Genomic DNA, 27071 nt, shown 5'->3' with positions numbered 1-27071 from the left:
TCGGGGAAGGCATGGATGTACATTGTCTATCTCTTCATAGGAGGTAGCGATGGCTCCCTGTTAGGTGTCTCCATAATAAAACGACCGTGCTTCTGGTCTTAGTATTGGCCGAAACCTAAAATGGCTACTACCCGCCTTAAAACAAATTTATTTTCTAAAGCAAGAATCCTTTAAATTAGCTTAGCCGAAATTAGATAAATTAGGTGATTATAAATTCATTCAGGCGATCTCTTAAAGGATAAAGATCTTTCTTTAATATAAAATTAACCATCATCGGAAAACTCGTTTTATCGCGAGACAATGATAGTGAAAATGATATAGTACGCTAGTACGTATGTAATATAAGTGCATGATAACAAAGGGAAGTATTTCTATGCTAGCACTTCTGAAAACTGTTCTATTCGAAAATCAAAACATATCATTCGCAGCCTGATACATTGTAATAGCGATTCTGTCTTGAATTAAATAAATCTGCTGTTGTCAGATGACAAGATCATGCGAACGGCAGATGATGATAAATATGTCTCATTGTCTATTCTTGGAACGATTCCAAATATTCAGAGAAATAGCAGCTTATGTGTACCGTTATGAAAAACACATCGCTTGACTTCAAAATGTTGGAAAAGTTCTGCAGCTAATGAGAGTCGAGTACTATCTCTACATTAACCAAAGCGTTAAAACAGAATAATGCTCTTTTCGAGTATATTTTAACGCTTTATAATTAACATGGGAATTCTCATAGAGAAGTGGGAAACATTTTTACTTTAATGAGTGAATTTTAATGTATAATGTTTGTCACTTAATCTTTGAATATTATTTCTATAGTAATTTAAATGATGCCAAATTTCAGTACCTATCTTGTTATCGTAAACAAGATTTACGTCTTCATTTGCTGCTTTATATTGAAAATATAAAAGCAGCATTGTGACAGAAACAGCACAGAGTGCACATATGTAAAAGTTATGTCAACTACTTATTCCAATTCAATTATTAAATTTGGCACCTTAGTACAATTAGAAAGTGAATACCATCCATTTCTGCTAACTCAGGTGCTGATAATATGCCTTTACGACGACGCAGGGAGGAAATAATTATGACACAAAACTGTAGATTTATCTACCTTAAGAGAAGTGTTTTTTAAGTAAACAAATACACACTTCGAAGTAACGTAAGAAGAAGCCGGCTCATTTTAAGGTGCTCGATAGAATAAAAAGAATTTATTTTTGTTAAAAACAAGCATCAGTTTGAAGATAATCTAGGACATAAGAGTAAGGTATAAAGAAATGCTCGTAGTGTATAAAGGAATTCTCACTCTTTTTTATGCTTATGAGAAGCGTGTGATTTATTAGTTAGTTCTATATTTAGGATATGAGTGAGAAATATCATTAATACAAAAATAATCAGGTTAATTCTTTCAACAGCTGTATCCTAGGATAGCTGTAGGAGCATCTAATAGACTGAAACAGTTTTAATGTACAGGATATTGATTTTGTGACTTACATTTTCCCGTTTTCCAAACTTATTATTATAATTCTAATTATCCATTCTTCAGTTTTTTTAACCTCTGAGCGATTTTCCCCGAAAAAAACTCATTAAAACAAAGTTTCTCCAGCTATTTCCTCAAGCTCATTCTCTTACAATTTCTATTCTAGACAGATATTTACTTTGAAAAATCATTAATTGGGAGAAAAACTGCTTATTAAATAATATCAGTATCTTCGTATATGTCACACGTTTATATAAAGTGATTCAGAACATTTGGGAATATGTCATTTATATTTTTGCTAAAGTTATCGCTTTTTTTCTTTTTGCCGCAGTTTTTTTTTCCTTTTGCTTAGTTTGCATCGTAGTTTCTCTTCGCTTAAACACCAAAACAATTGAGAAACATCTGCTACTTTCTATTATAAACTGATTTTGAGTTTTGAAGCTCACACACCTAGTTATTAAAAGCCTGTTTGCACAAAACCTGCTCAGTGACACGATAAAGTCTTCCTCACAGACATGATTTTCACTACAAAAGGAGAGTCTGGACCTAAGCAGGGATAAATAGAAGGGCTAACTCATTTCTTTGTTCGACTCCTCGCCGACGCGAGCCTAATGGGGGGACGTAACAGGCAATAATCTGACGTCACTGTGATGCCACCTGTCCTGATTTCCCGCGTTTAAAACAGTTGTTTCATTGAGCTGCGAGACGATTTTCTAGAGGTTACATATCCGAAATTAATTTTAATAATATATATATATGTTTTCTAATAATGTATATATTTAAAATAATTTATATATATGTAATTTTAGTCAGTTTTTATTTTAAATTCTGTATTGTAAAGTATCGTTTACGTAATATGGCTTTTTGCGCTGCAGCAACGTGCCGTAGCACTTACAGAAGTATGAAAGGATGAGATATTTTATTTCATGGGACCAAAGGATCCAAATGAGAGTTTGCTTTTGACGAAAGAAAGGATACACAAATGTCAAAGAGAAGATTCTATTAATGTGAAGAGCGGAAAAATCTGCAGCGAACATTTTCTATGCAGTGTTTATGAAGATGATATGAAAAATCGCTTGTTTGGATAGCCACAAAAAGAAACTGTTGAAATGGAATGCTGTGCCGAAAGTAAATTATGATGACAATAATAAATCGAAATTGATGATGACAATAATAAATCAAATTTTAATGATTTTGAAATAAAACTCACAAATGAAAATGTAGATCATCCTAAATGTTTAAGGATAAACAAGAATGCATTGATAATTTGAAGAACAAAATAATATCCTTAGAAAATTGTATTAAATTGTATTAAAGTATTGAAAAATAGAGAAAAGAAAAATTTTAGAATGTTTGTTCAGCGACAAAGAAGATGGACGACATCTAGACAGAAATTGGTATCAGAAATTAAAATCTCAAATAGCGAAATTTGAGGGGGGGAGCACAAATCGGAGAATTTGGAAAAATGTCTAAAGCCTATTTTTATAAAGACGCAGATTAATGCATTACTGAATAAGAAGAAAAAAATTAGGTGGACTAGTGAGAATATTTCACGTTGCATCGTCATAAGAGTTCTGTCATCTTAAAGCTATGATTTTCGGAAAGAAAAACATTAAGAAAAAAATTAGAATATCCTTACCTAGTATTATCAAATTAAAGAAATGGTGTTTATTTTAATTTTTTAGTGTTTTCTAAATTTTAGTGTAGGCCAAGAATTCAAAGTAATATTCTTACTCTAAAGAAGGAAAGAGGCGAATATTTGTATTCTGTAGAAAAAATATGCGTTCTCAGTTTCGACGAAATGCATATAGATTGAAAACTCTGCTATGACTCTAAACTGGACTAAGTTGGCTCTTTTCAAAATGTGCAGTTTGTTTTAATCAGAGGTCTCATTTTGCGCTCTGCCTCAAATTAATGAGAAACCGCGTTTTAGATAGAGGATTTGTTTTAGAAGATGTAACTGTTTTAAATTTTGATATTATTAAAGAGGTTTTTAAATAGAGATTGAGAAGAAATCAAATTGTGTCACAAACTAAAACCAAATTATTTAATGGTCAAGGGAAATGAGAGACAAAAAGTCGCTCCAGAGAAAACATTATTTTTAAAAAGTACCGCAAAAGGTATACTATACCCCACAGGAAATCAGAAAGCATCTGACTTCTATGAGTTAATCGATAATATCTTCGGTATTATGAATAGTACCAAAATAGTACCAACAAGAATAACAAGTATTTAACAAACTAATTTTGTTAAGTACTTGTTAAAGTTATTCTTATTGTATCCTTTGTAACTAATTATTGATAAGATTTTGTGCTAGATTAGCATTCTAGATAAAATATAATAGTATAAAACATCAAAGTAATTGGCATAAAAAGACTTGCTTCCTTTACTCACACTTTTGAAAAATTAAATAACTGTTTTAGGTACTCTGAATAAAGCTATTTCGTCAAAATTAAGGTAACAATCTTATATACATTTATTTAATTGTAATATAGATATAAGTATAAATTACAAAATTATTTAAAAAATATCTATTATATTGAATCGGAAGAGAATTATAACAATGTAAAATTTACAATTAGGCAAAAAATCAAACGTAGGTTAGCAGAAATGTTTCCATATATGTCATATATGTTTAAACCTATGTCAATGTAAAGTTGTTTTTTGAGTAAATTTAAATAGCTGCTATTATAGTTATCTTAGAAGCAGTATAAAAATTCTCTCAGTTAGCATGCAAATAAAGAAATGATTAGAAATAAACGTGCATTAAATAAAAAAAACCTGCAAATAAAAATAATAAAAAAACCACGGAACATTATGTTAAAAGAGTAGCACATTTTATCTATTATTTTAAAATTGAGTAAGCATTATTAAATTTTTTAATGGTTCAGTCTAAAATGCATAAAGCAGTAACATTGCCTCTTCCAAATTATAGCTATCTTTCACACACAGCTCATTTTAAACGCTGGTTCAAAAACGTTAATTTCCAAGCTGTGAATTATATTGGCGCGCTCAGTGTCATCATGGATACGTCATCACTTCTCACTTTCTGCTTCAGGGGGAAAAGCTCTATGAGCTAGCCCTTCTCTTTTAAGTCCTGGGACCTAAGTATCTCTGAGCTACTTAGCCAATCGGAGCAGTCAAAATAGGTCAGGTGACTTCTATCCACTAAGAGGCCTCCATTAGTTTCAATTTGCAATACCTATATTCCTCAGGGTTTAATTTTAAAAATAAGTTGAAATAACATTCATAAAAACAATAAACAGAGGTTCAATAGCAGGCAGAAAGCAACAGTAATTAAAAATTCAAAATACAAAAAATAAATAAATAATGCAATGTTAAAAAAATTAAATTCATTAAGCGGGAAAGGAAAGCAATTAATATTGAAATGCAATGGATACACACACACACACCTCTCTCTCTCTCTCTATATATATATATATATATATATATATATTCAAAGAAGAGGAAATTCCAAAAGCGATTGTTTAAAAGTACATTTGATACTGTAGTTTCTGAGCAAAATAGTTACACATTGTAAAAACAACAATGCAATACTAAAGAAGTAAAAGTTATCGCGTAAAAACTTAATGTCAAAATTACAAAATGAGATAACTTCAAAATCAAAAAGGGATGAAAAAAACTAAAAAAATTTAAAATAAAAAATTTACATTTTTTAAATGCTGCACGCAAAAAATTAAAAACATTTCAAATACACCGAAAATATGTACAAAGAATTGCAATAAATGGTAAATTCACCCAACTCGAGGTTTAAAACGGTCTTATCAAGGGAAAAGTGTCACAAAACTTGAATCTAGCTAATTCCATTAGCGCGGTTCGTCAAACGAAATCAATTGAAACTAAAAGCAGAATTTAAATTGCAGACGCGTCAGGAAAAGAAACAAAAACCATTGAGACTTATTCATATTAAGCTAATTTAGTTTAATTATTCTATCAATATAATTTTGCTTTCAGTCTCCATTGTTTTCGTTTGAAATTAGCTCTCTAAATACAAAATTTGTAATAATCTACATATATATTCTCTCTTCTCAGGCCATATAGTAATCCCCTTAATCACGAACATTTAATGCTAACAAATGCTGTAAAAATTATATCGCTTTACAGTGTACAGAAATCACTTGTATCAAGCTGAAAAATACGTTCTGTTTTTAGGTATATATATACACTGACTACCAATAAGTATTTGGACACCTATGCAAATGACGATATCTGCGGTCCCAAGGTACGCCACGGACTCCGCCGGTATATATCGTGTAGGAAAAACAGCATCGGCTTTAGTCGCATGCAAGATGCCTCGCAGTTCGGAGTTCTCTTATTTCGAGAAAGGTATAATTATCGGGTATCACAAATGTGGCCGATCCTTAAGAGTCATATCTAGCGATCTGAAGTACCCAATATCGACAGTGGCGTATGTGATTAAGAAGTGGAAGATGAGGGGTGATTGTCGGAATGTGCCCCGAGTCGGCAGACCAACGAAACTGGGGGATAGAGACCGACGAGTGCTGTTCAGAGAAATTCGGAAAAACCGCACCCAACCGATAGCCCTCATCCGCGAGGAGTTTCAACAGGCATCCGGGAGTATTGTTTCAATGAATACCATCCGTAAGGAAGCACATCTGCTTGGTTTTCATGGTCGTGCTGCTGCCCATAAGCCTTTGATCACGAAGTCCTACCGCGCTGCTCGGTTAATGTGGTGCAAAGCACATCGAAATTGGACCGTAGATCAGTGGAAACGGGTTCTTTGATGTGACGAATCAAGGTTCACCCTTTACCGTTCGGATGGCAGGGTCTGGGTCTGGGGTCTACCTGGAGAACGTCTCCTGCCAGAATGCATTGTGCCAACAGTCAAGTTCAGCGAAGGTGGAATTATAGTCTGGGGGTGTTTCTCCTGGTATGGGCTAGGAACCTTTGTCCACATTCATGGTAAGCTCAACTCCGATGCCTACTGCACTAATTTGGATGACAATGTGCTTCCTACGTTGTGGCAGTTTTACGGGTTGGACCCCTGTTACTTTCAGGACGACAATGCCAGTTGTCATGTTTCGACGTTAACCAAGGTCGTGTTAATGTCCAATGGTGTCAATGGAGTTCATCGAATGGACTGGCCTGCCCAGAGTCCAGACCTGAACCCTATCGAGAACCTCTGGGACGAGTTGCATCGCCGAATTCAGGGGTGCACTACCTGTGCAAAATCGGTGAAGGAACTTCTATGTCTTCTCCAAGCCGAGTGGAAGAAAATACCACTAGCTGTCATACAAAGACTTGTGGAAAGTATGCCCCGGAGGGTCCACGCTGTGATTACCTCTCGTGGAGGCTCTACCAACTATTGATTTTGAATAAAGTTAGTTTTTCGTTTCTATCACAGGTGTCCAAATACTTATTAGTAGTCAGTGTATTAGGTCCTCCCATAAAATCTTCTATTTTACTTCTATTTTTATAAAATCTTCTATTTGACTAATAGCATTTCGCTATTTATTTTATTTTGTACATTGCATTACCAGTCCATTGCGTATAGTTGTTATTACACCTTAATGTGTTTCTTCAAGCGGACGCGTCGGGAAATTGGAACAGAGATTGAGACTACGTTTATGGCTAAGTTTATTCAATTAATTTTTTTTTAAAAAAAGTTTCGAATACAGTTTCAATTGTCTGTTTCGGCGAAGCGCGATATGGAGTTAGCTGGATTCGAAAATCATTAAAATAATTTCTCCTGAAGAGCCTTAATGAGATTCGAATTGGGCTAATCTACCATTTACCGCTTTTTTGTTTTTGTATTTTTGCTTAAATCTTTTTTGTATTTTTGCTTAAATCTTTTGTCACACTTTAGTTCTAATGTTTAAAATATGCCTTACTTTGATCAGTATATTGCTTACAATTAGTATTAAATTCTATTTGTAAATATTCAAGTGTTTATATTATTTATTTAATCTTTTATATTTACACATTTCATTGCACTTTATTTTACTTATGTTAATATTGTCAACGGTATCTAATAATAATCAAATCTATAATCAACCACAGTATCTAAGCAACTTTTTGGCGTACGAAATAGGAATTTTCTTTTAACTTTTTTCTAAATTTTGCAGCTCAATGCGCAAAGTTTTTGACCACTTAAGTCTTTTATAGTTTGTTCTCTTTTCTTTATATATATATATATATATATATATATATAAAGAAATGACTTGGAATTTTAGATCCGAAATAAATATGGCATCCTAAATTAATTATTTTAAATAACAGCAAAAACTCAACAGAGTTCGTGGCATACGTTATTCAGGAAATTAAGCGCTGATTTAGAAGCCGTTGTTGATTTTAGAATACGTAATTTTCACACGTCGTTTCACTGACTGTGGCCAAATATATATCTCCAGCGACAGTCTTTTACGACTCCTGGTACTGGCATCGCAGGCACGTGCTGTCGCACTGAAGATGCATTTTCCTTAGTAGGCAGACCTGTGCAGGTACTGCAGACATCCAGAGATACTTGTTTCTTGTGTGGATTTTGTGTGGCGGAGATGAACTTCAATAGCTAATTGCTACATGTAACCCAAATTCCAGCCAGCATGTCTTTACAAATCTTTATGATTACACCTCTTCCCTATGCACAAACAGCTCTGTAGTGATTTGCATTATTCAACAAATAGAATGCGCAACTCACGCATTCAAAGTAATGAAATTTAATAAGCCTCAAATTACAGTTGTTGTATTTTGTAATAATGTTCACATAAACCCTTGACACTATGTTCAGTCTTTCGCTGAGCACCTAAATAAATATTATTGTAATAATTTTATAGTTTTGTTCAAATGAATCTAAAAAAAGTTCAATTGTTTCAAACAATATAATTTAACTTTACATACCTAGAATGTACTAAATAACATTTTTCAGGACTATGCGGCTTTCTGTCCATGACATCTGACTCAGCTTTCTCTACAACAAGGGTAATCGTCGGCAGCTAGAAAATATTACAAATTATTTTAATTAAAATAAATAAGATTATTTATTCACAATCATGCTTTTAATTTCAATGTCTAGGACATAAAGTACAATTCTAAACTCGGAATAGAAATTATCGAATTTTGAAAGACTCTTTTATTCATTTCCTAAGTAAAAGGCTGTCGATGCCAGCACCAGGAGTCGTAAAAGACTGTTGCTTAAGATATATATTTGGCCACAGTCAGTGAAACGACGTGTGAAATCACGTATTCTAAAATCAACAACGGCTTCTAAATCAGCGCTTAATTTCCTGAATAACGTATGACGGTAAAAATGGTTAACTGCCATCTAGTCTGTTAAAAAATACGTAATCTAGCCATATTAAAATAGATTCTGTAAAGGTAGAGCCGCCATCGATAATATGCTCCATTTGGGAGCCACCATCCTGAGAGTCTTTGTGAAGAGAAAACAGCTAGTCTAAGTCGTTTTTGATATTGCAGAGGCATGCTGATAAAGCATGAAAATGCATCATTTAAGTGGCTTTTACGACAGTACTCTACGAATATTTATACAGAATTGTTTGAAGGCTAGAGCTTTTCAAATGTGGACTGGCTCTGTTTTGTCAGATGTGTTTGAATAAGAAGTGCTACTTTATTCAGCTTAAAAATAAATTCTGTCTGAAGGTAATTTCACCCTAAATTTTCATGATCATTGTACGTAGATAAACTTCAGATAAGCTATCAAGATGTATGTATCAGGTATGCAAGAAAGACAATTTCAGATCGTTCTGAATAGATTACAGAAACAGTCAGACAGACATCGATTTGTATTTTCAAAACAGAAGCTTATTTGCATGCAATTTTGCAGAAAGGAAAATCTCCATTTTGTGCCTGAGTTTCATCTTCAAGGTATTTGCTTTAAGATGTGCATGATGTGAAGTTTTTAAGAAGGATGTTCAATTCCAAGTTAAACTTGCTTTCGCATGTCATGTATCTGACGAAGAAGTATTTAAAGAGTTAATTCTTAACGAATATGGCAAATTGTTTCAGATCCACACACCATTAGTTCACTTTAAATTAAATTATGACTTATACAGTTTATTTATCAGCAGGGTTTTCTGTTTTATTGAAACTAGCTCACATTCATCATTCGGCTCTGCGGATTTCTTTTGTTTCGAATCTAGTTTCAGCTGAGACGTGAGCAATTGTTTTTTATCTTTACTAAAATGTCATGTCACAATCCTAGCATTCTTGTCGGCCTCATACGCTAGATGATGGCTGCAACTTGTTTAGTGCATAGCTTTCTTATGCATCTCAATTTTGTGCAAAAATCAAGTATTGACAGAAATATTCTACATGTCTGAAGTGAAAGCCCAAACTGTAAACAGCTTTTAAATCCCGGCTGGAAGCGGCTTTGATATGGAAAAGTACTCCCACTCAGGTAGTAGGTGTCTTTGGTGATTTTTGACAAAAGAAATGAAATACAAAAGATATACATAAACAACTTTCCAAGAGCATAGATATAAATACAACAGTTATGTTCCCATATTTACTGATGAATCGAAGACAGTTATTCGTGTTGGAACATCAGATCTTACTGGAACCCGTATGAAAAATAAGCGACAGAATAACGCCTGCTTAGTACTGACTGCTGAATTATCTTCTTAGATTTATACTCTTCATTTTGTATCTATGATTTTACAGAAAACTTTTATTATTTATACTGACTCGCGTTGTGTTCTAAAACTTTTTGAAATATTTTCAAACGCTCAGAATCCTGAAGTTTTTGAAATTTTACGATTTACCTCTAAATTTGAGGAATCTTGGATACCAGATTCGTTACTGCTAGGTTCCAGGACAAAAAGGAATAAAAGGAAATGAGGATATTTAAAAAATACTTATCAAGAACGAAATCATTAATAAATGACAGCTACTCTAGGCCATGCAGTTAAATAATAAATCGAGAAGCATAAACCTATAGTGGAGTACTGGATATGTTTAGGGACTGCAGGATTACTTAAGAAAAATCATTGAAGGCTTTCACTTCTTTAAGCTGAATAGAATGGACATATACTGTTGAGATATTTCAGGTTGTATATGAGTATGCTTGTACTGATTTTAAAGTTATTAAAATAAAGGGCCTATTCTGTGTAACCATGGTAACCTGTTCTATTTGCCATTAATTAAAACCCAAGTGGGCGCAGAAAGAAATGCAATAGATTAATTTATTAACCAAAGATTCTGCACTCGAAACAACAATACAGCCTATTACCTTGTAAGATTCTGTACTGTGTACTTTTAAGTTACAGTTGAATGTGAAGAATCTTAAGAACTAGTAAGCGAATAATCGCTTGAGTTCGTGAGACAGTGAATAAGACTTGAAAAGGTTTAAAGACCCTTTATTATTCCTAATTAAAGTTTAACAGAACTCCGCCTTGAAGTTATACAATAAAGCCGACACTCGGGCTTGAACTTAAGAGACTAAGAACTAAACTTAACTAATCTTAACTAAAACGATATCGCCCAAGCTATCAAACTTCTAACAGAGTTGGACCCTTAACACTAATAAACTGCGAAGCTATCAAAGAACTAAAGTACGGCCGAGCGTAATAATAGCTTAAGAGAGAGTAGCTTAAAAAGGCAGACGCGTGCTACCAGAATCTCTGGTTCTCTCTCTGATTGAGACAGTAGAACTTCGCGGTTAAATACTATTCCTTAAATTTGCATTCAAACGTGACTCTAAAATTACGTTATGGCCGGAAGTTGTAAGTTGAAATTAAGAAACGATAGGAAAGGAACTTTAACTCAAAATTTAACTGTTAGGAAAATTCTTACAACCTTATAAAGCTAGCTTATACTTTTGAAGTAAATATTAGTCTTCTCATAACTAAGGATGGCAGCATTTGTGGATCACTGACGATTCCGTAAAAAGACATTTCGATTTATACCCTAACAATCATAGCATTTAATGATATAATTTTGGAGCTTGTTGGGTTTCAGTTGGATACCTCTGAAAGGAATCCACATAGACAAGATTAAGACTTCCTCATAGAACTCCCGAGTTCGACGCTGTGTTGATATATGAATACCATACTGGCGGTAGATGAAGTTTGAAGCTTCAGATCATTAGATAGATGAATTTCAGCATGCTCAAATCGACTAAACTGTTCTGAAACAAATTTTTATAGTATTGGTGAATTTCAGAAACGAGCTACGGATTAAGTAAACACTGAATATACTATACGGTCCCCTTTTAATTTTATAACGAGTTATTTTATGTTAATAACAATTCCTATCGAGCTTCGTTCCATTTATCTGCCAGAATGTAATTTTCTAGCGTGCCCGATATTCAAATTAGATAGAAAGACAGAAGTACTTAAAGGAATATTTTGGAGGTTGAAATCTGAACTACCTGAAGGCCACGTTGCTAACGTTGATTTTCTCGATTAGAATTCTGCGGCGTTCGAGTTATTCATGCCATTAGGTTTGTTTAAGCCCGATTTCGGCCAGAGATACTTAGAGCGTCTATTAAACTGGGAAGCTCTTAGGCTTCACAGTTCCTTTATTTTCATCATCTGTAGTTTATGCATTATCTTTGATTTAAAGCCAAAAGTGTCTAGCAAAAATTGATGCCCTCTGTTGAACTTTATGTGGATTAACAAAAAGGTCCTTTACACCCTTTCTATGTCTTTGAGATAAACTGCACCGGGAAAGAAAAAAAAAAAAAAAAAGCATGGGACAGTTTTATATCTCCCGTTCTACTGGGCCGATTGACGAAATTAAACTTGCGTTTTCCATGTCTCGAGAGCGCAACTTAGACTGTATTACATTTATATATAGTTTTGATCTAACATAGGTATTCTGATACAAATTCGCATTTTTTCTGCAATAACATACCAATGCTTTTCATATTTCGATTCCAAGACTCAAATTATGCCTAGATATTACATTTTATAATTTTTGCTGAGTAATTTATGGAGATGTTAAAAATTTATCTTGTCGAATTTTCTTCAGTTCGCCCCGATTCGCAATTTCGAATAATTCACTTGGCCGAACTTCTTAATTTATAGCAACCTATTTTTCTTTCCTCTTTCTTCATTGTCCACGAGCGGAAAAAAAGTCATCGTTCATACTTTCCAATTATTTGAACAAAGTGCGTAAACCACATTTTCGTTAATATCGCTTATAATAAATATGCCTAATTTCAATACGCGCCAAAATGTAAATTCACGTATATCTTAGAAAAGTTTGAATAAAAAAACTCTAATTTTTTGCAGGTATGCTTAAAAATACTTCTACTTTAAGATGATGGCAAAACTTTTAAAGGTTATAATTCAATTTGTTTTCGAAAAATTATTTAAAAATAAAAATTTTAAAAAGAATTAATAAAAAATTTTTAATTTAATCAAAAAAATTTTAATCAAATTTTATTTGGCAGTTTGGCATAATTTGAGACGTAGAATCGAAATATGGAAACATGTTGTCATGTCATTTCAGAAAAGTCCGATTTTGTGTCAAAATACCTATATTAGAACAATGCTTTAAATATAAATCTAATACATATCCTAAGTCGCGCTTTCAAGACATGAAAAACGCAAATTGAATTTCGTCAATCAGCCAAGTACTAGAATTAGAGATATCGAACTGTCCTTTTTTTTTCACAGTGTACATCTAAAGACTCCTTGAAAAGTCATCAATTGTCTTTTAGAGTTTTGGTCTAATTGTAGGCTACCGAGAAGACCAGATCTTATAATACTTTCAAACTTTATCACGAATAAGTACATTAATGACTATTTGTATTCGGTCAAAATTTACACCATAATAAAATATTATGTGTTTTGCATGTATCTGTATATATATATATATATATAAACTTTCGGTATTTTTTTCGTTTATATTACTATGTAGGGTCGCCGAAGCAAGTTAGATGTAGCTGCTTTTAATTATTCTTTACCCTACTAAGTTTACCATATATTAAATTAAAATGATTTTATTTTTTGCGAAAAAGCTGCAAACCTCATAAAATTTTTTAAAAAATATTCTTACTTCAAAATGTAAATAACAATTAAAATACCAATTTTTATCCTAGATTTTGTGTACCAAACGTTTTTTCACATTGATCAACGTACATGTTTATCACGTTAATAATAATTTGAGATTCGAATCTCAGATATACTAGTTTAAGAGTTTGAAATGTCCCTTCTTCGTTTAGTGTTATACCTCTAGCTTTATGTGATGCATCCAAGGAAATGTCCCGAGCGATGAGATCAAGAAATGTAATCACAAATGAGCGATTATCTTACAAAATGTAAAATGTAATGTAAAAGTGCGATCGATGCAATCGTGCTCCAGCTAAGATTCTGCCTGTGGCTAAGGGATCAAATCCTTCTGCTGTATTAAAGAAATTTCAAACATTTTGCGTGGTTCTTCAGGGAAAAGAATAAACATGATTTTACAACTCATAAACAAAACTTTTCTATCAGATTTCACAAACCAGTTATTTTAGTTTTATCCTGCCTAAAAACGACCGTATTTTTCTGCAGCTGCGTATGCTGGAGCACGAGTGCGGAAAAAAGCTTCATAAAATCTAGAGGCACATCTGGAAAAAATCTGAAACAGATGGAGAACGTATACATTCTTATAAATCTTAAAACAGATGGAGAATGCAGACGAATCTTACTGAAGTTTGAAACTGTAAAGTTTTTTCAAGGAACGTCTAGGAATCATGTCAGTAAAAATAAGATGGTAAGATCTGCGTCAAAAACAGCGAACTGGCGCTATCTAAAATTGCAGATATAATGGACAGCAAGCGATAACATGCAATCCAACACTCTAGTCCTGGGAGACGTTTGTCTTATTTTCCCATTTTATTGCTTACGTCTTTATCTGTTTCTACTTGCGTTTTAGAGTCCCCTGTGTCTCTAGAGTTTGTGAGACAAGATTTTGTTTTTGCTGTGTGTTTGTCTAGATTTCCCGGAAAGTTAGAATAAAAGAGGTGTATAGATTATGGTTCATTCATGTCTGTGGTAAAACACTTTTTGTTGAACCCTCATGCAACACTAAAGGTGTTATTTCATGTATAAATTACTTCAACAAGATTGAAACAATTAACTCTTGCTTAGGTTTCTTATCTTACGCGATGAAATCAAGCTAAAATATTATCATTTGATTGATTTGTAAATCACTCTAAAACTAGCTTTTGTCTGTACAGAATAATAAGAATAATAAACTAGTTCACACGATTTTTATTAAGAATTTAGACACGCCAGATGCAGCTCAGTTAGGTATATGAAACTAAAAAAAAAAAAAAAAAAAAAAAGGCAGCCGGAATTTTAAAATTTGGCGTCAAAACATGGGAATTTGTGTATCTTCTATGCAATAATTCCTTATCATATGGACGTTTTCAAAAATAAACTTAAAAAATAGTAGCAATTTACTTCATTAGCAGACATATAGTTGACATATATTTCTTAATGTACAGTTATTTTCTTAAATGTGATTTTTCGAAGTTTCATGAACTTTGTATTTATGTGTTGATTAGAAATATAACATCAGATTTTTTTTTTAACATCAGTAGTCTTTTTACATGAAACATAACTTGAAATTATCTTTCCTCATATTCACCATTATTGTTATTTTTCCTCATGCGATTACTCAGAAAGATCCATTCAGAAACTACTACTACTCAAACACCATTGAGGTTTGAGAGTTTTATGGTCAGACTTGTTGAAGTGATCAGAAAAAGGTTTATAATAATAATAATAATAACAATTTTACTTGGATTTAACCTGTTAACTGAATTGAAATTCTGTGAAATGAGCAGAAAGTTAACAGTTAACTTATGCAAAATAAAATAATGATTAAATTGCTCATTCTTTGAAAAGAAAAAAGTTTTCTTTCAAGTTATTTTCTAAATTCTTATACTGAAAATCCAAAATTTTATAGAAACTTCCCTTATAAAGGGGGACTAGGGTTTTTAGCGGACCCAGTCACCAAATCCTGAGTGTGGAGAATCATCATCCACCCACCTTTTAGTTCGGGCACCACTATAGAGACATTAAGTATTTTTTGGAAGCATAAGACTTGAAAAATGGGCAACGCCTTCGCCGGGAATCGAGCCCCGGACCTTTTGAATACGTGCATACCGTCACACCACGAAGGCATAACACGAATGCGGGAAAAATACCTTATAGCACACGAATAAAATTATGAAATAATAAAAATTTAAAACTCATTAGTTTTCTGTTATTCTGAGTATTATTAAAATCTCTTCATATGTATATAAATCATTTATATTAACGATATACATATTATTTAGTTTAGGGAAGTAACAATATATAACTGAGGTCTAAGATGCAATCAAAACTCTAGAAATAACACTTAGATTACGCTCGTTAGAAATAAAATTAAAACTATATGAACCTGTGAATTCTGCTCTTCTATTTTGAATAGTGAAGTTATTTATAATATCTTCATAAAATGAGGACCATACTCGAAAAAACTCTCGAAAGAAGCTGTTTCTCGATAAATAATATGCTTAAGTGCCCTTAATCTCTCTTGTAACTGCGTTACACTAATGTAATTATTAATTCTTTTTCAGTGCTGAAAACGATCATTCTACTGATGCAGTTGAAGATGATATCAATAGAATAAGAGAAGATAATTTGTAAGTTTCTTCTAATGCCATGAATATTATTATGATTGTTATTTATTATTATTCCGCCTACTTCACCCCTCAATGGGCACTACAGGTCAGTCATGTTATTCTGATCGTTGCACCAGCAATCTTTTTTTGGTTGTTTATCTTTTCAACCTTATTATTGATAAAACAGATTTAACATTAGTTATTATTTTTATTAGGTGCTTCATCTTACAATTTTTTGGGAATGTTAGTATAAAATTAGCGAAAAGGGTTAGTTTAGAGATGTTTACATATATACATGAGTAGAGGCTTGCTGCCTTTACATTTCGTCAGGTGCCTAGACCTGATTATCTGCTATGATTATTTTAATCTTAGAATAAACATACTCTATGATAGTTCTGATGCCCCGCTGCTCGTAGTAATCCTGAAGAAGGTCTTTGAGACTATGTGATCCCTGGAGCTGAGGAAGGAAGGCTCTGGTGGGAGAAGTGAGTGAACAGTCGTGGATACTATGAATATTGTTAGTATTTATATTTTCCCCTAATTCAATTCGCAGAAGAATATGAAGACACCAGCGTATTTTAATATTCAAAATCAAGAAGTCTGCACTATGCATTAGCATTTTATAGTACTTAGAAATATTTTGGGAAAATTAAAATTATAAGAAACAAAGTTCTCCTCATTCAGAGCCCACCTGTGGCCAAGTGGTAAAGACCGCTGAGTAATAGTAGCTCGACTTAACTTGGGTTCGAATCCAAGCGAACTGGCTGACTATATGGCTAGTTTTTAGGGTTTTCCCCATGTGAGGGAACTCCGTCTTAGGCCGATGATAGCCCACCTACGGCCCAGTGGGTAAAGTCGTTGAATGCTGGTAGTTGGTCCTGAGTTCCAGTCCCTGCAAACAGACTGGCTTCACGGGCGTTTTCGTTGTTTTTGCCACGAAACGTGCATATGAGCCAGTTTCATTAGAATGTACGTTCCTTAGTCTGTAATGTGCATATGAGCCAGTTTTCATTAGAATGCCCTCCACGAAGGCATCCCTCCATTTCGCCAGATAGCCCTCGAGTGTTTTGCCATAGTTAAATAAAGTTATCTTAGGCAGATTGCTTTCATGGCTTTGCCATCATCGAATAACCTAACCTAGCCTTAAATCTTCATTCAGAAGAGTCTTAAATTCAAGTTTATTAAGGGAATCAAATCTTTCAGATCTTTGATTGGATGTGTTATCTAAAATCTCAGAATAAAGTCGTCTAATTTCATATTTGTCAATATACATGCTTTTTGCTGACAATTAATTTGTCTCTTGTGACCTGGCATTTTGCCATACGCTTTCTTAGGTCACAGAGAAATGTTTCAAGACATTCTCTGTGACTTCAGAATATAATGAATTTTGCAGTCACTCTCCCAATAAGCAATATCAAGATGTTTCTTTGTAAAATGTCAAAAAGCATATCTGAGTGACAAAATATCGCTGGAAATGCTTTTAGCAGAAAACTGATGTTTTATATTTAGCCGGAAACTTGACAAATCCTTGCAACGCATGTACTACGTTTGATTGAGCCTATAATGTTCCCTAGATGGTGGCTCGCGAAGAAGTATGTTCAGTCTATCAAACAGTTTTAGATTTCCCTCTTTTTTATTACAGCCTAGTTAGGAAGCTATATAGATATTTGTTTCTGTTGATTTAATTCGAGATCTTATTTAATTGAAATTTAATAGACCAAATGTAGAAATTTCTCAACTTACTTTACTATTTATTATATTACTTATTATTTAGAATTTTCATATTGAGATGGATAACACTTTCAAATCACAAAATTTTGTTACTCAGATTACTAAATATCAACACTAAACAGCGCACAAGGCCAGAGCAATCTTTCTTTAATACCACAAACAACTAACCAACAAGTTGTCTTAAAAATTTCTGTTTTCAATCCTTCAAATTATTGTTTCTTATCTAATAAAAAGGGCAAAAATCTATCGTTTTTGATTACTTTCTTTTCCTTAAAGAAAGGTCGAAGACGAAATGGTTTTTGAATTAGATCTTGCATTACACTCTTCCTTCCATTTTCGGCCATTTTTAGAAAAAATTAAATATTACGACTATAAAATTCTGTTTTCTGAAATTCAAAGACGCGCAGAAATAAAAAGAAAGTATTCAGACCTAAATCGAATATTCTTTACGCTATGATAATAAACTTTCTAACAAAAGAAAATTATGAGCGGTGTAGCTAAAACGCAATGATAAATAGCACTTAACCGGACGAAATGGCAATCCTTAAGGAACAGTTGCATTAAGAAATAACGGTAAGGAATAACAGCTGATTCTTCGGCTGCAACTGCGGAGCTACCGCATACACGCGAGTCGAAATTTGCGGCTCCTAGTTGACAAATGACTTCTTTTGCCGTCACAACACACGTGACGCTGATGCTGCCCAGACAACAGCGTACCGTATAAAGTTTTCTTGAATGGGGAGAAAGTGCTCAAGGATAAAGTGACAGTGCAGTACTTAGCATCTGTTAATAATTCGATATCGACGAAGAGAATTTGGCTATTTCATCTGTAGTCTAAGCACTTATTCTCCCACTACCGAAAAATTGTAGAGACACCAAGCTTTATCTTTTAAAGACTTTTCTTTAACACAAGAACTGCTAACTGGGTAATTTTCAAAAATTGTATATGTTGCTTCAAATTTCTAGCAAAACTATTAAATGTGTAGTGCAACGCAAACCTGGAAACAGAAAACTTGAAGTTCGTACTAAAAAGCAGTAATAGATCGCTCTAAATTCAGTGGTATAATCTCTCCCTTGTTATGATGCGACGGCGTGCTAGAGCACAGAATTCGTCCAATTGCCTGTGGGGAAGAAGGGAAAAGGACGGGCATTCATCGATTGAATGCTGATGGCTCTTGAGTATGCATAATCCTTTTACGATGAGGGGTGAGTAAAGAGCGATATAGCGCGCAAATCGTTTGGTTTTGAATATCTGATTCAGTGCAAAGCTACAAATTAAATAACTTTGTCTTAAACAATAATCCTTTTTTCTCGGTTTTAAATTTCACGCATCTCATGTCCTAACGCGATGATCCTTCTGGCGATTGTCACCAGAATATCAGCGATTTTAATAGATGTCGCCAATCATATCTTTGGAAAGTATACGACACAGGAAGACGAGAGACGCGTGCTAGCAGAGCAAGGGAAAATAGGAAAGCAAGTACAGCAGCGAGAGATATAAGAGTCGGGTTTTTGTTGAAATTTTGATCTCTGATTGGATATAAGATATTTGCAAATGCTACGCGCTGCATAAGATGGCATGATGCGGACTAATTTTAAAAAGACGCACTTTAGCATATAGTATGAAAAACAAGAAGGAGACGTAGCCAAATTAAAATGAGAAATAAAAGGGGACTATCACCAAATTAAATTTAATAGTTCGCTTCATATTTTATATCTTACATATGCGTTTTTTATTACGATGACGCACACAACGTTTAAAGTGAGCAATGCTGTGTGGAGGACATTTAAGAGAGTCCCCGTTACATACGAAAAAAACTATGTTAGAAAGAAAAAAATGTAGATGGCGCTGCTTGGCAGCAGAATGCATGTAATATAAAAATGAAAATGGAGAACCACGTATTGACTCATTGGCAGTATGATTCTGTGAAGGTTGGTCCACCTATTAATACGACAAATGTAAATATGTATACAAAACGATATAATAAATGTTGAGAGATAAAGAACCACCTGATGCTTCGTGTTCCTGTACGAGTCGGCATTGGTTTTAATGCTGCTTTTATAAACCACAAAAACGCCCATGCAGTCAACCCGTTCGCTGGGAATCGAGCTTCTGATCAAACTACCAGTGTTCAGCGACTTTACTATTCGGCTGCTTGTTGACCAATTAGATGTATTGGAAATATATGAAATTTAATCAAACAATAATTTTTATTTCAACAAGACTTAAATTCTTACTTAGAAAGATTATATTACGAAAAATAGAGAAAAATCCAGAAATTTCCATCACAATTAGAAAGATAATAGTTTACCCGTTTGACAATGATTTGATTGTTAAATTCCCTTATTTAGGCGCCCATGCTGTTATTATTAGGGATATTAAAATATCGATGAATTTTGCAACGAGAATAGCTTAATCGATTTTTTTTATTAAACTATATGATAAATTAACTTTTGTACTCCGTTACTAAATGATTTACGCGTTTTAAATAAAAATGTATTTAATTTTTTTTTTAATTTTGTACCTTTATAGTCTCAGATACACATTAACAATTAAATTACTAAAAATTATTTTTTGACATTTAATAATCACTCTTTATTACTACAATTATGGGGTAATTTTTTGTTAAAGAAAGACCAACGATAAGCGTTAGCCAAATATAAAAGTCACACCAAGTATTGAAATCTAACGTCCAGATGTCGTGAAATGCGCTTTACATAATTGCAGATTCAGTATAATATTTCTCCCCTAAAAGTCATTTTACGTTATTGATTTTATTATTTTGCTCTAAGGTTAAAGGATCGACTTAACGCTCTAGCAGTTGTCAAACGATAAGAAATCTGCATTTGAATTTTCGAACAGAAAGGAATTATCCTATCCGAAATGTTTTGCTCTAAACAGCCCTGCAATGAAAGTGTTCTATATCTCTAAAGGAATAGCAAAATGGCGCTGCAGCAAGTAACCATACAACGAAAACAAAGCTGTGCGGATTCAAAATTGTGCGGAAAGATCCCGCCTCCCTTCCTTGACAGCAGTTTGAGTCATTTACTGCTGATGCCAAAAGTGGATACCCATCGAATTTTGCGAAAAACAACTCGGTATGCAACATGGCATGATTATTATACTAGATTTATTACTATTCGCGAACTGTGCGCTGAAACTCCACGTGAGTTCGGACGAAAGTAACGGAAGTGTATTCACCTGCAGGAAAAAAAAAAAATTGATCGCTTTCTTTAACAATCGTGGGGTTTTGGCGGGCTCTGCCGCGAAACAAAGGAATGTTTGCGTGTTGACATGCCAGACAGATCAGCTAAGAATCCAATGGCTGTCACAAAGAGCAACAACATGGAAGATAATGTAATATTTTCACGTTGATGGAAAGTATATAAGACAAAGGAATTTAAAGTTGCCGATTACGAGCATTTTACTGTTAATCACATTAATAATTCCGTGAATCCGGAAAGTGGGTGTCGCACCCAAACGCCCATTACACACGCTCAGTTGGACTGATTCATTTTCTAAATAAGGTGACTTGATGTGCATCATGCAATTATCTTCTCTCCAGGGAATCGGAAACTCTCAAATGATGCCTGATTCACGCGAATTTATAATTATCACCCTTTCTGGGAGAATCTAAATGTTTTGGTAAAATGCCATACAACGCGATACGTCGAAGCGCAGCTCAAGTATATGCAATTCGAAACCCAATATCTTTCGAATCACAAATTATAATAAATTTTTTAATAAAATATTATTCCATCACGGGACATTAACTCGATAATTTGTCAGGAAGCAGCTTAAAATACCGACAAACACTATTAGTGAGTTAAATAAAAGCATATAATTTGTTTCTCTAAGTAATATTTCTTTTTATTTAGTTTAAGTAACAAATAACTTTTTCTAAAGCAATCTTCGCATATTTATAGAAGATGCTTTATATATAACGGACTGTAGATGAAACAAATTTTGTTTCGAAGTGACAAATTGAACTTACTACATTAAGGAAATTAAACGAAAAGCTAGTCATAATGTGTAAACGTTATTTAATTAAAAATAGTTAAAAAGGTTTGAAATAAATAAATAAGAATAAATTTAAAGAATTAGCGCATTTCTCCACGCGGACTTTCATAGTGTAAGTGGTTAATACGATCATTTGGCAAGGAGATAAATGGTTCACATCATCTCGGGCAGAAGACAGTTTATTTTTTTGGTACTTTTCTGTTATCGGGACCGGATTCAGAAATGTATGTATGCATGCACATGTGTACACGTATGTGCGTATACGTGTGTGTTATATATACACATATAACATACGAATGTACTTATATGCATGCATACATGAACACATGCATACATACATACATTTCTGAATCCGGTCCCGATAACAGAAGAGTACTAGTTTTATTTTTTTAATTCTAGACTGTTAGAAATCAATTAAATATTTAATTTTTTTATTAAGCATTACATTAATATATTAAATTTTAAAAGATTTTCCTATTGTATTTTAAAACTTCTAGCAGTGTCCTTCATGTAATATAATAAATCATGAATCGTTTTCATGTTTAGTAAAGTTTTTTCCTTCATATAATTGTAGAAGTAAAGTAATCAATTTAGAGTCAGTCTGATGGAACAAATTCACACGTAAGGCTGTACTATGGCAGTTAATATTTTCCTACACAATAAAAGACACATACTTCTTCTTATTTGCGTTTCCTTATACGATTAGAGGATTAAGAGATAATTTCCTCTTTTCTATTCTTGTTTTAACTAGGATTCCAAACTGAACATGTTGACTTTATCTTAGTAGATGTATCATAAAAATGTTAGTCCTAGTCACTTAATTAAAATAGTACATTAAAGAAAATTTCTTTGTCCATGGTTAATAAAATTCTGCTAATAAAAATATCCGCAACCGAGGAAAAGCATTTAGTGTTTGAATTCAATGAAGGGTTGGCATTACGTATTGAATATCTATTTTATTTACGTAGATGAGCGATGAATATCCATTATATTTAGAGCAGTGAGTCGTGCTTTATATACATTGCTGCAAACAATTATGTTATGTAGTAGAGACAGGTGTTACCTATGAGACGTTTAAAAATATAATAATTAAATAATATATAACTACTAGCGGGCAAGCCAGGCAAACGAGTGGGCTGATGATTCCTCCAAATGTAACTCTCTGATCACAGAATTTGTTTTGTTAGAAGTTTTGAAAAGACCTATGGAAATGTTTTTGCAAATATAAGCTGAGTTTACCTATTTTTTGAAAAAAAGTCACATAGTTAAGCTAGTCCTTCGAGCTGTTCATCATTATGAATTTCAAGCTTAGCTGAAATGGGTGATCTCCTAAAATTTGCTTAACAAATTCTATAAATCGAATCTTATTTTCCATAAGTAGTTTCTATTATGTGCGAATATGCACTTTTTAACCATTTATCCAGTTTTAGAGCTAGTTACAGCTTACTACTTTGAACACATTTCTTTCACTGAAATCACATCAGAAACAGACGAAATTGTTTTTCCTTTTATCAAATCCGAAATTTAGATTTTCTGAATTTTTTAAAATTTTATTAGCTTTTACTAAATCCCTTTCGTAATTTCCTGCAATTACTAAACATTTTTTCGCGTACTTCTGACAAAGTCATCTCGCATATTTAAAGGTCACATGCCACATGTTGGGAGCTGCTGCTGCTCCAGATGAAGAAAACTCATCATCCAATGCTCTAAAATTAAGCTAATCAAAGTTGTGGTTACCGCCATTTAATAAACAGGTGCAATAGAATTTAACACGATTTAACTGAGTCAAGTTACAATAAATTTAATAAATTATTCACGAATCATATTAAGTATTTCAGTTGATACCTGCTTTTCTGGATTCGAGATGCTTTTTTTGTGTAATATCTAGTTTTGTTCTTTACAATGGCATAAAGAAGAAACGACATTAGGCATTCATTTGCATTTATAGTAAATAAATGAACGAAACTTACTGCCTCTTTTATTACAGTTTAGTAAAGTAGATATAGCAGAAAGTTAAAGTAAAACTTTTAGAATAACTCACCAGATTTATTCCTATATCGATGAACAAAATGAAGATACTCCCCAGTGGCAATGGTATATGGAAGATCATCATCAGTAGAAATGGAATGATTTCGGAAATATTGGCAATGAGGACGTAACAGACTGACTTTTGAAGATTGTCGAAATTTAGTCGACCTAAAGTTTTAAAAGAAATAAGTGGCAATAAGATTTATTTGAACAATTATAATTCTTTGCATGCTATAACAATCTCAAATAGTGAAAAATGAGGTTTGCAATTACATTTCCACATAGTGCAATAACTCATCCTTATTTTCTTCGTACTGGTTTATTTCATTTTTTGTATATGTTGTACATTGTACTCTCCCTCTCAACTATTTCAGTATTTTGATAACCAACGCAATATAGGGTAATTAATGTACATATATCATAATGCTTCTGTATAGCTACAACCTAAAATGTCTTTTTAAACTTTGTACCTTAGCAAGTATTATATCCTTACTTGTTCACACATATTTATTCTGAAATATATTAGTAATTGACCACAGCTTTGGGCATTTAATGCTTGTTTGAGCTGTTCATCTTACTCTAGAGGCTGAATATCTATCGCTTATAAGTTACTTTTTAAGCTATTTTGTACCTTAGCATACTATATTATGTCTTATTATGGTCTAGATACCGTATTTTCTCCAAAATAACAACTTGTATAGTATGATAACCGAACTCCTTCTTTTCATTCTGTACTTTCATATATGAATTTAAGATTTTAGAACAAAAATGTAGTAGAAAAGTGGGTCTTATTTCCAAATAATACAGTGTTTATTCTGTAATATATTAGTTATTAGCCAGGACCTTGAAACCATGTCTTAATGCAACACATTTCATACCAATGTCTAAAATTTCGGGTCCAAATCTAATAATTTTTGCATAAATTTATACAAATGCATACAATCTGCAAAAATTTTATATTAACAAACATATATTATTTTTGCAATTTCAATATTTTAGCAGATAATTAATTAAATTAGACAATATACTGTTAATACACTATTCCAGGTATACCTGGAACTGAAAATCACGAAGAATGAAAAAACAAAATATTAACAATTATTTGAGAAACTCGATTTTTATGAAACTAACATCCGCTTGAAAAATTTTCATACAACCAACATGTAGTACAGCTATTTATTTTAAAGCATTTTAAGCTCCTCAGTTTTATAATTTTAGGTATAAGATTATGAAGAATTCCCATCCAATCATTGTGAAGAACACTATTTTAGAACACTGCAGTGAGGATTCCTAAAATTCAGCTATCCACGAAAATATTGTTAAATTATTTAACAATTCATATATGAGATAAAAAGTAATACGAAAAAGAATAATAATGTTACTTTTAGAGACTCTTAGGAAAAAAAAATATATTTGATATCATTCGTTTTATCCTTTATTATGGAAGATCATTACACATTTGTGGTTTCAAATTTCAGTAATTAGATGCAAAAGATAAATGTGCTACAGTTTTAGGAACTGGAATTTTAGATAAGAAAAGGCAGTGTCTGAAGAGAGCAAATGAGATTTTTCAAGTTATTACTCTGTTTATTAGTAAACTACTTAAGGCGTTTTTCCACTTTTTACGGCACAGCACTCTTTGCATTTTCTCCCGCTGAACAAATCAATACTTATTTTTTCCTTGATCATTACAAATTTGAAACACAGATATACACTGAGGAAAACAAATTCCCAGCACCAAGAAAATTCTTTTTTGTAGAATAATGAAATTTCGGCAATACATTTGTCTAGGTAATATATTTAATTGATCAAATTTTCAAGATCATAGGTTATTTCAAGCGCAAAAAGGCCATTTCAAATGTGAAATCCTGGTACATTAATTAATAACAGGTGTAACAGCTAGAATTTTGAATGCAAGCATACGGACATGGATGTATTGCGTTGTAAAGGTGCCAGATGTCAGTTTGTAAGATGGAGTTCCATGCCTTTTGCATTTGGTCGGTTAGTACAAAGGTAGTTAATGCTGGTTTTGAATGACGTTTAATTATCGCCCAATGATATCCCACACGCGCCCGACCGAAGAAAGATCTGGTGATCTAACAGGCCAAGGCAACATGTCGAACTCTGTAGAGCATGCTGGGTTATAACAGCGATATGAGGGAGAGGGTTATCCTATTAAAAAACACACCGTTGAATATGTTGTTCATGAATGGCAGCAGAACTGAGTTCAAATTTGTAGTTCAGGCAGTCACCAGCCTGACCTACAAATGTGAAGTCAGGGTTACGGAGGACAACTACGAGAGTGCTCCTGTTCCTATGAAATTGCTTCCTAGACCATAACTTCAGTTGTAGATCCTGCGCGTCTAGGCCGTCTGCAGGCCCTCACCTGTTCTCCTTCTAACCAATATCATCACTGGTACCAAAGTGGAACCGGCTTTCATCAGAAAACACAACAGATCTGCATTCAGACTTCTAATGAGCTTTGTCGTGGCATCATTGGAATCGCAAACGGCAGTGCTTTGGGGTCACTGGAATGCATGCTACAGATGTCTGGCTCAAGCTGTCCTTCAAGTAACTGAATTCGTTGTATCACTGTGGTGCCAACTGCCGTTCGAATTTCTGCTGCAATTTTTAACATGATGCACCACAGCCATACGCCAAACACGGTTTCTTTCAGTTGTGACACGTAGCCGCCCGGAATCCGGTTTTGTTGAGTCAGAATCCTTTACTTGACCATTGCTGCCAACAATCATGCATTCCTGTCAAGTCTTTCTGTAGTATCCCGGAAAGAAAATTCACCTTCTCATATCCTTATTACACGACTTCGTTCAAACTGACTGAGCTGTTGATAATAGCTTCTTCGTCTTCTTAACGGCATTCGTAGCTAATATCAACTCATTGCGTCAAATCTCAATGGTAAATAACGCCGACAAGCTTTACAGGACGTATATAAAACAAACCTGATTTGCATGTTCATAGTGGCACAATTAGTGCCACACTTATGCGCTTAGCATGAAATTTGAATAGACGTCATCTTTCAGATGTATAAATACGCCTACGAAATTTCGTTTATCTAGCACAAATCCTTCTTGGCGTTGCAATTTTGTTTTCCGTCATAGTATTTTATTTCTGATTAATGAAGCTTTGTTATTAGAAAGATAAATTAAATTATATTTAAGGTTAACATTTGAAAAAAAAATAATCTT

At 33.3% G+C, this 27071-nt stretch overlaps 1 protein-coding gene across 1 annotated transcript in view; it reads right to left on the bottom strand.

The window, feature by feature from the left end:
* Positions 1-27071, bottom strand: part of LOC118181987 (sodium/potassium-transporting ATPase subunit alpha-like) — a 150885-nt gene that overhangs the window by 40782 nt on the left and 83032 nt on the right. Inside the window, exons 7-8 of the mRNA XM_085817866.1 lie at positions 23879-24033; positions 8366-8460 (exon numbers count right to left, since the gene is read on the bottom strand). Coding sequence (XP_085673992.1) covers positions 8366-8460; positions 23879-24033 — 250 coding nt within the window. The remainder of the gene's footprint in view (positions 1-8365; positions 8461-23878; positions 24034-27071) is intronic.

This window comes from Stegodyphus dumicola, chromosome 5 (genome assembly GCF_044657685.1).
Source record: "Stegodyphus dumicola isolate Sdum_Otavi_A_Nest chromosome 5, ASM4465768v1".
In the NCBI taxonomy this organism is placed as follows: Eukaryota; Metazoa; Arthropoda; class Arachnida; order Araneae; family Eresidae; genus Stegodyphus; species Stegodyphus dumicola.
This window is presented reverse-complemented; position numbering and strand designations above follow the sequence as displayed.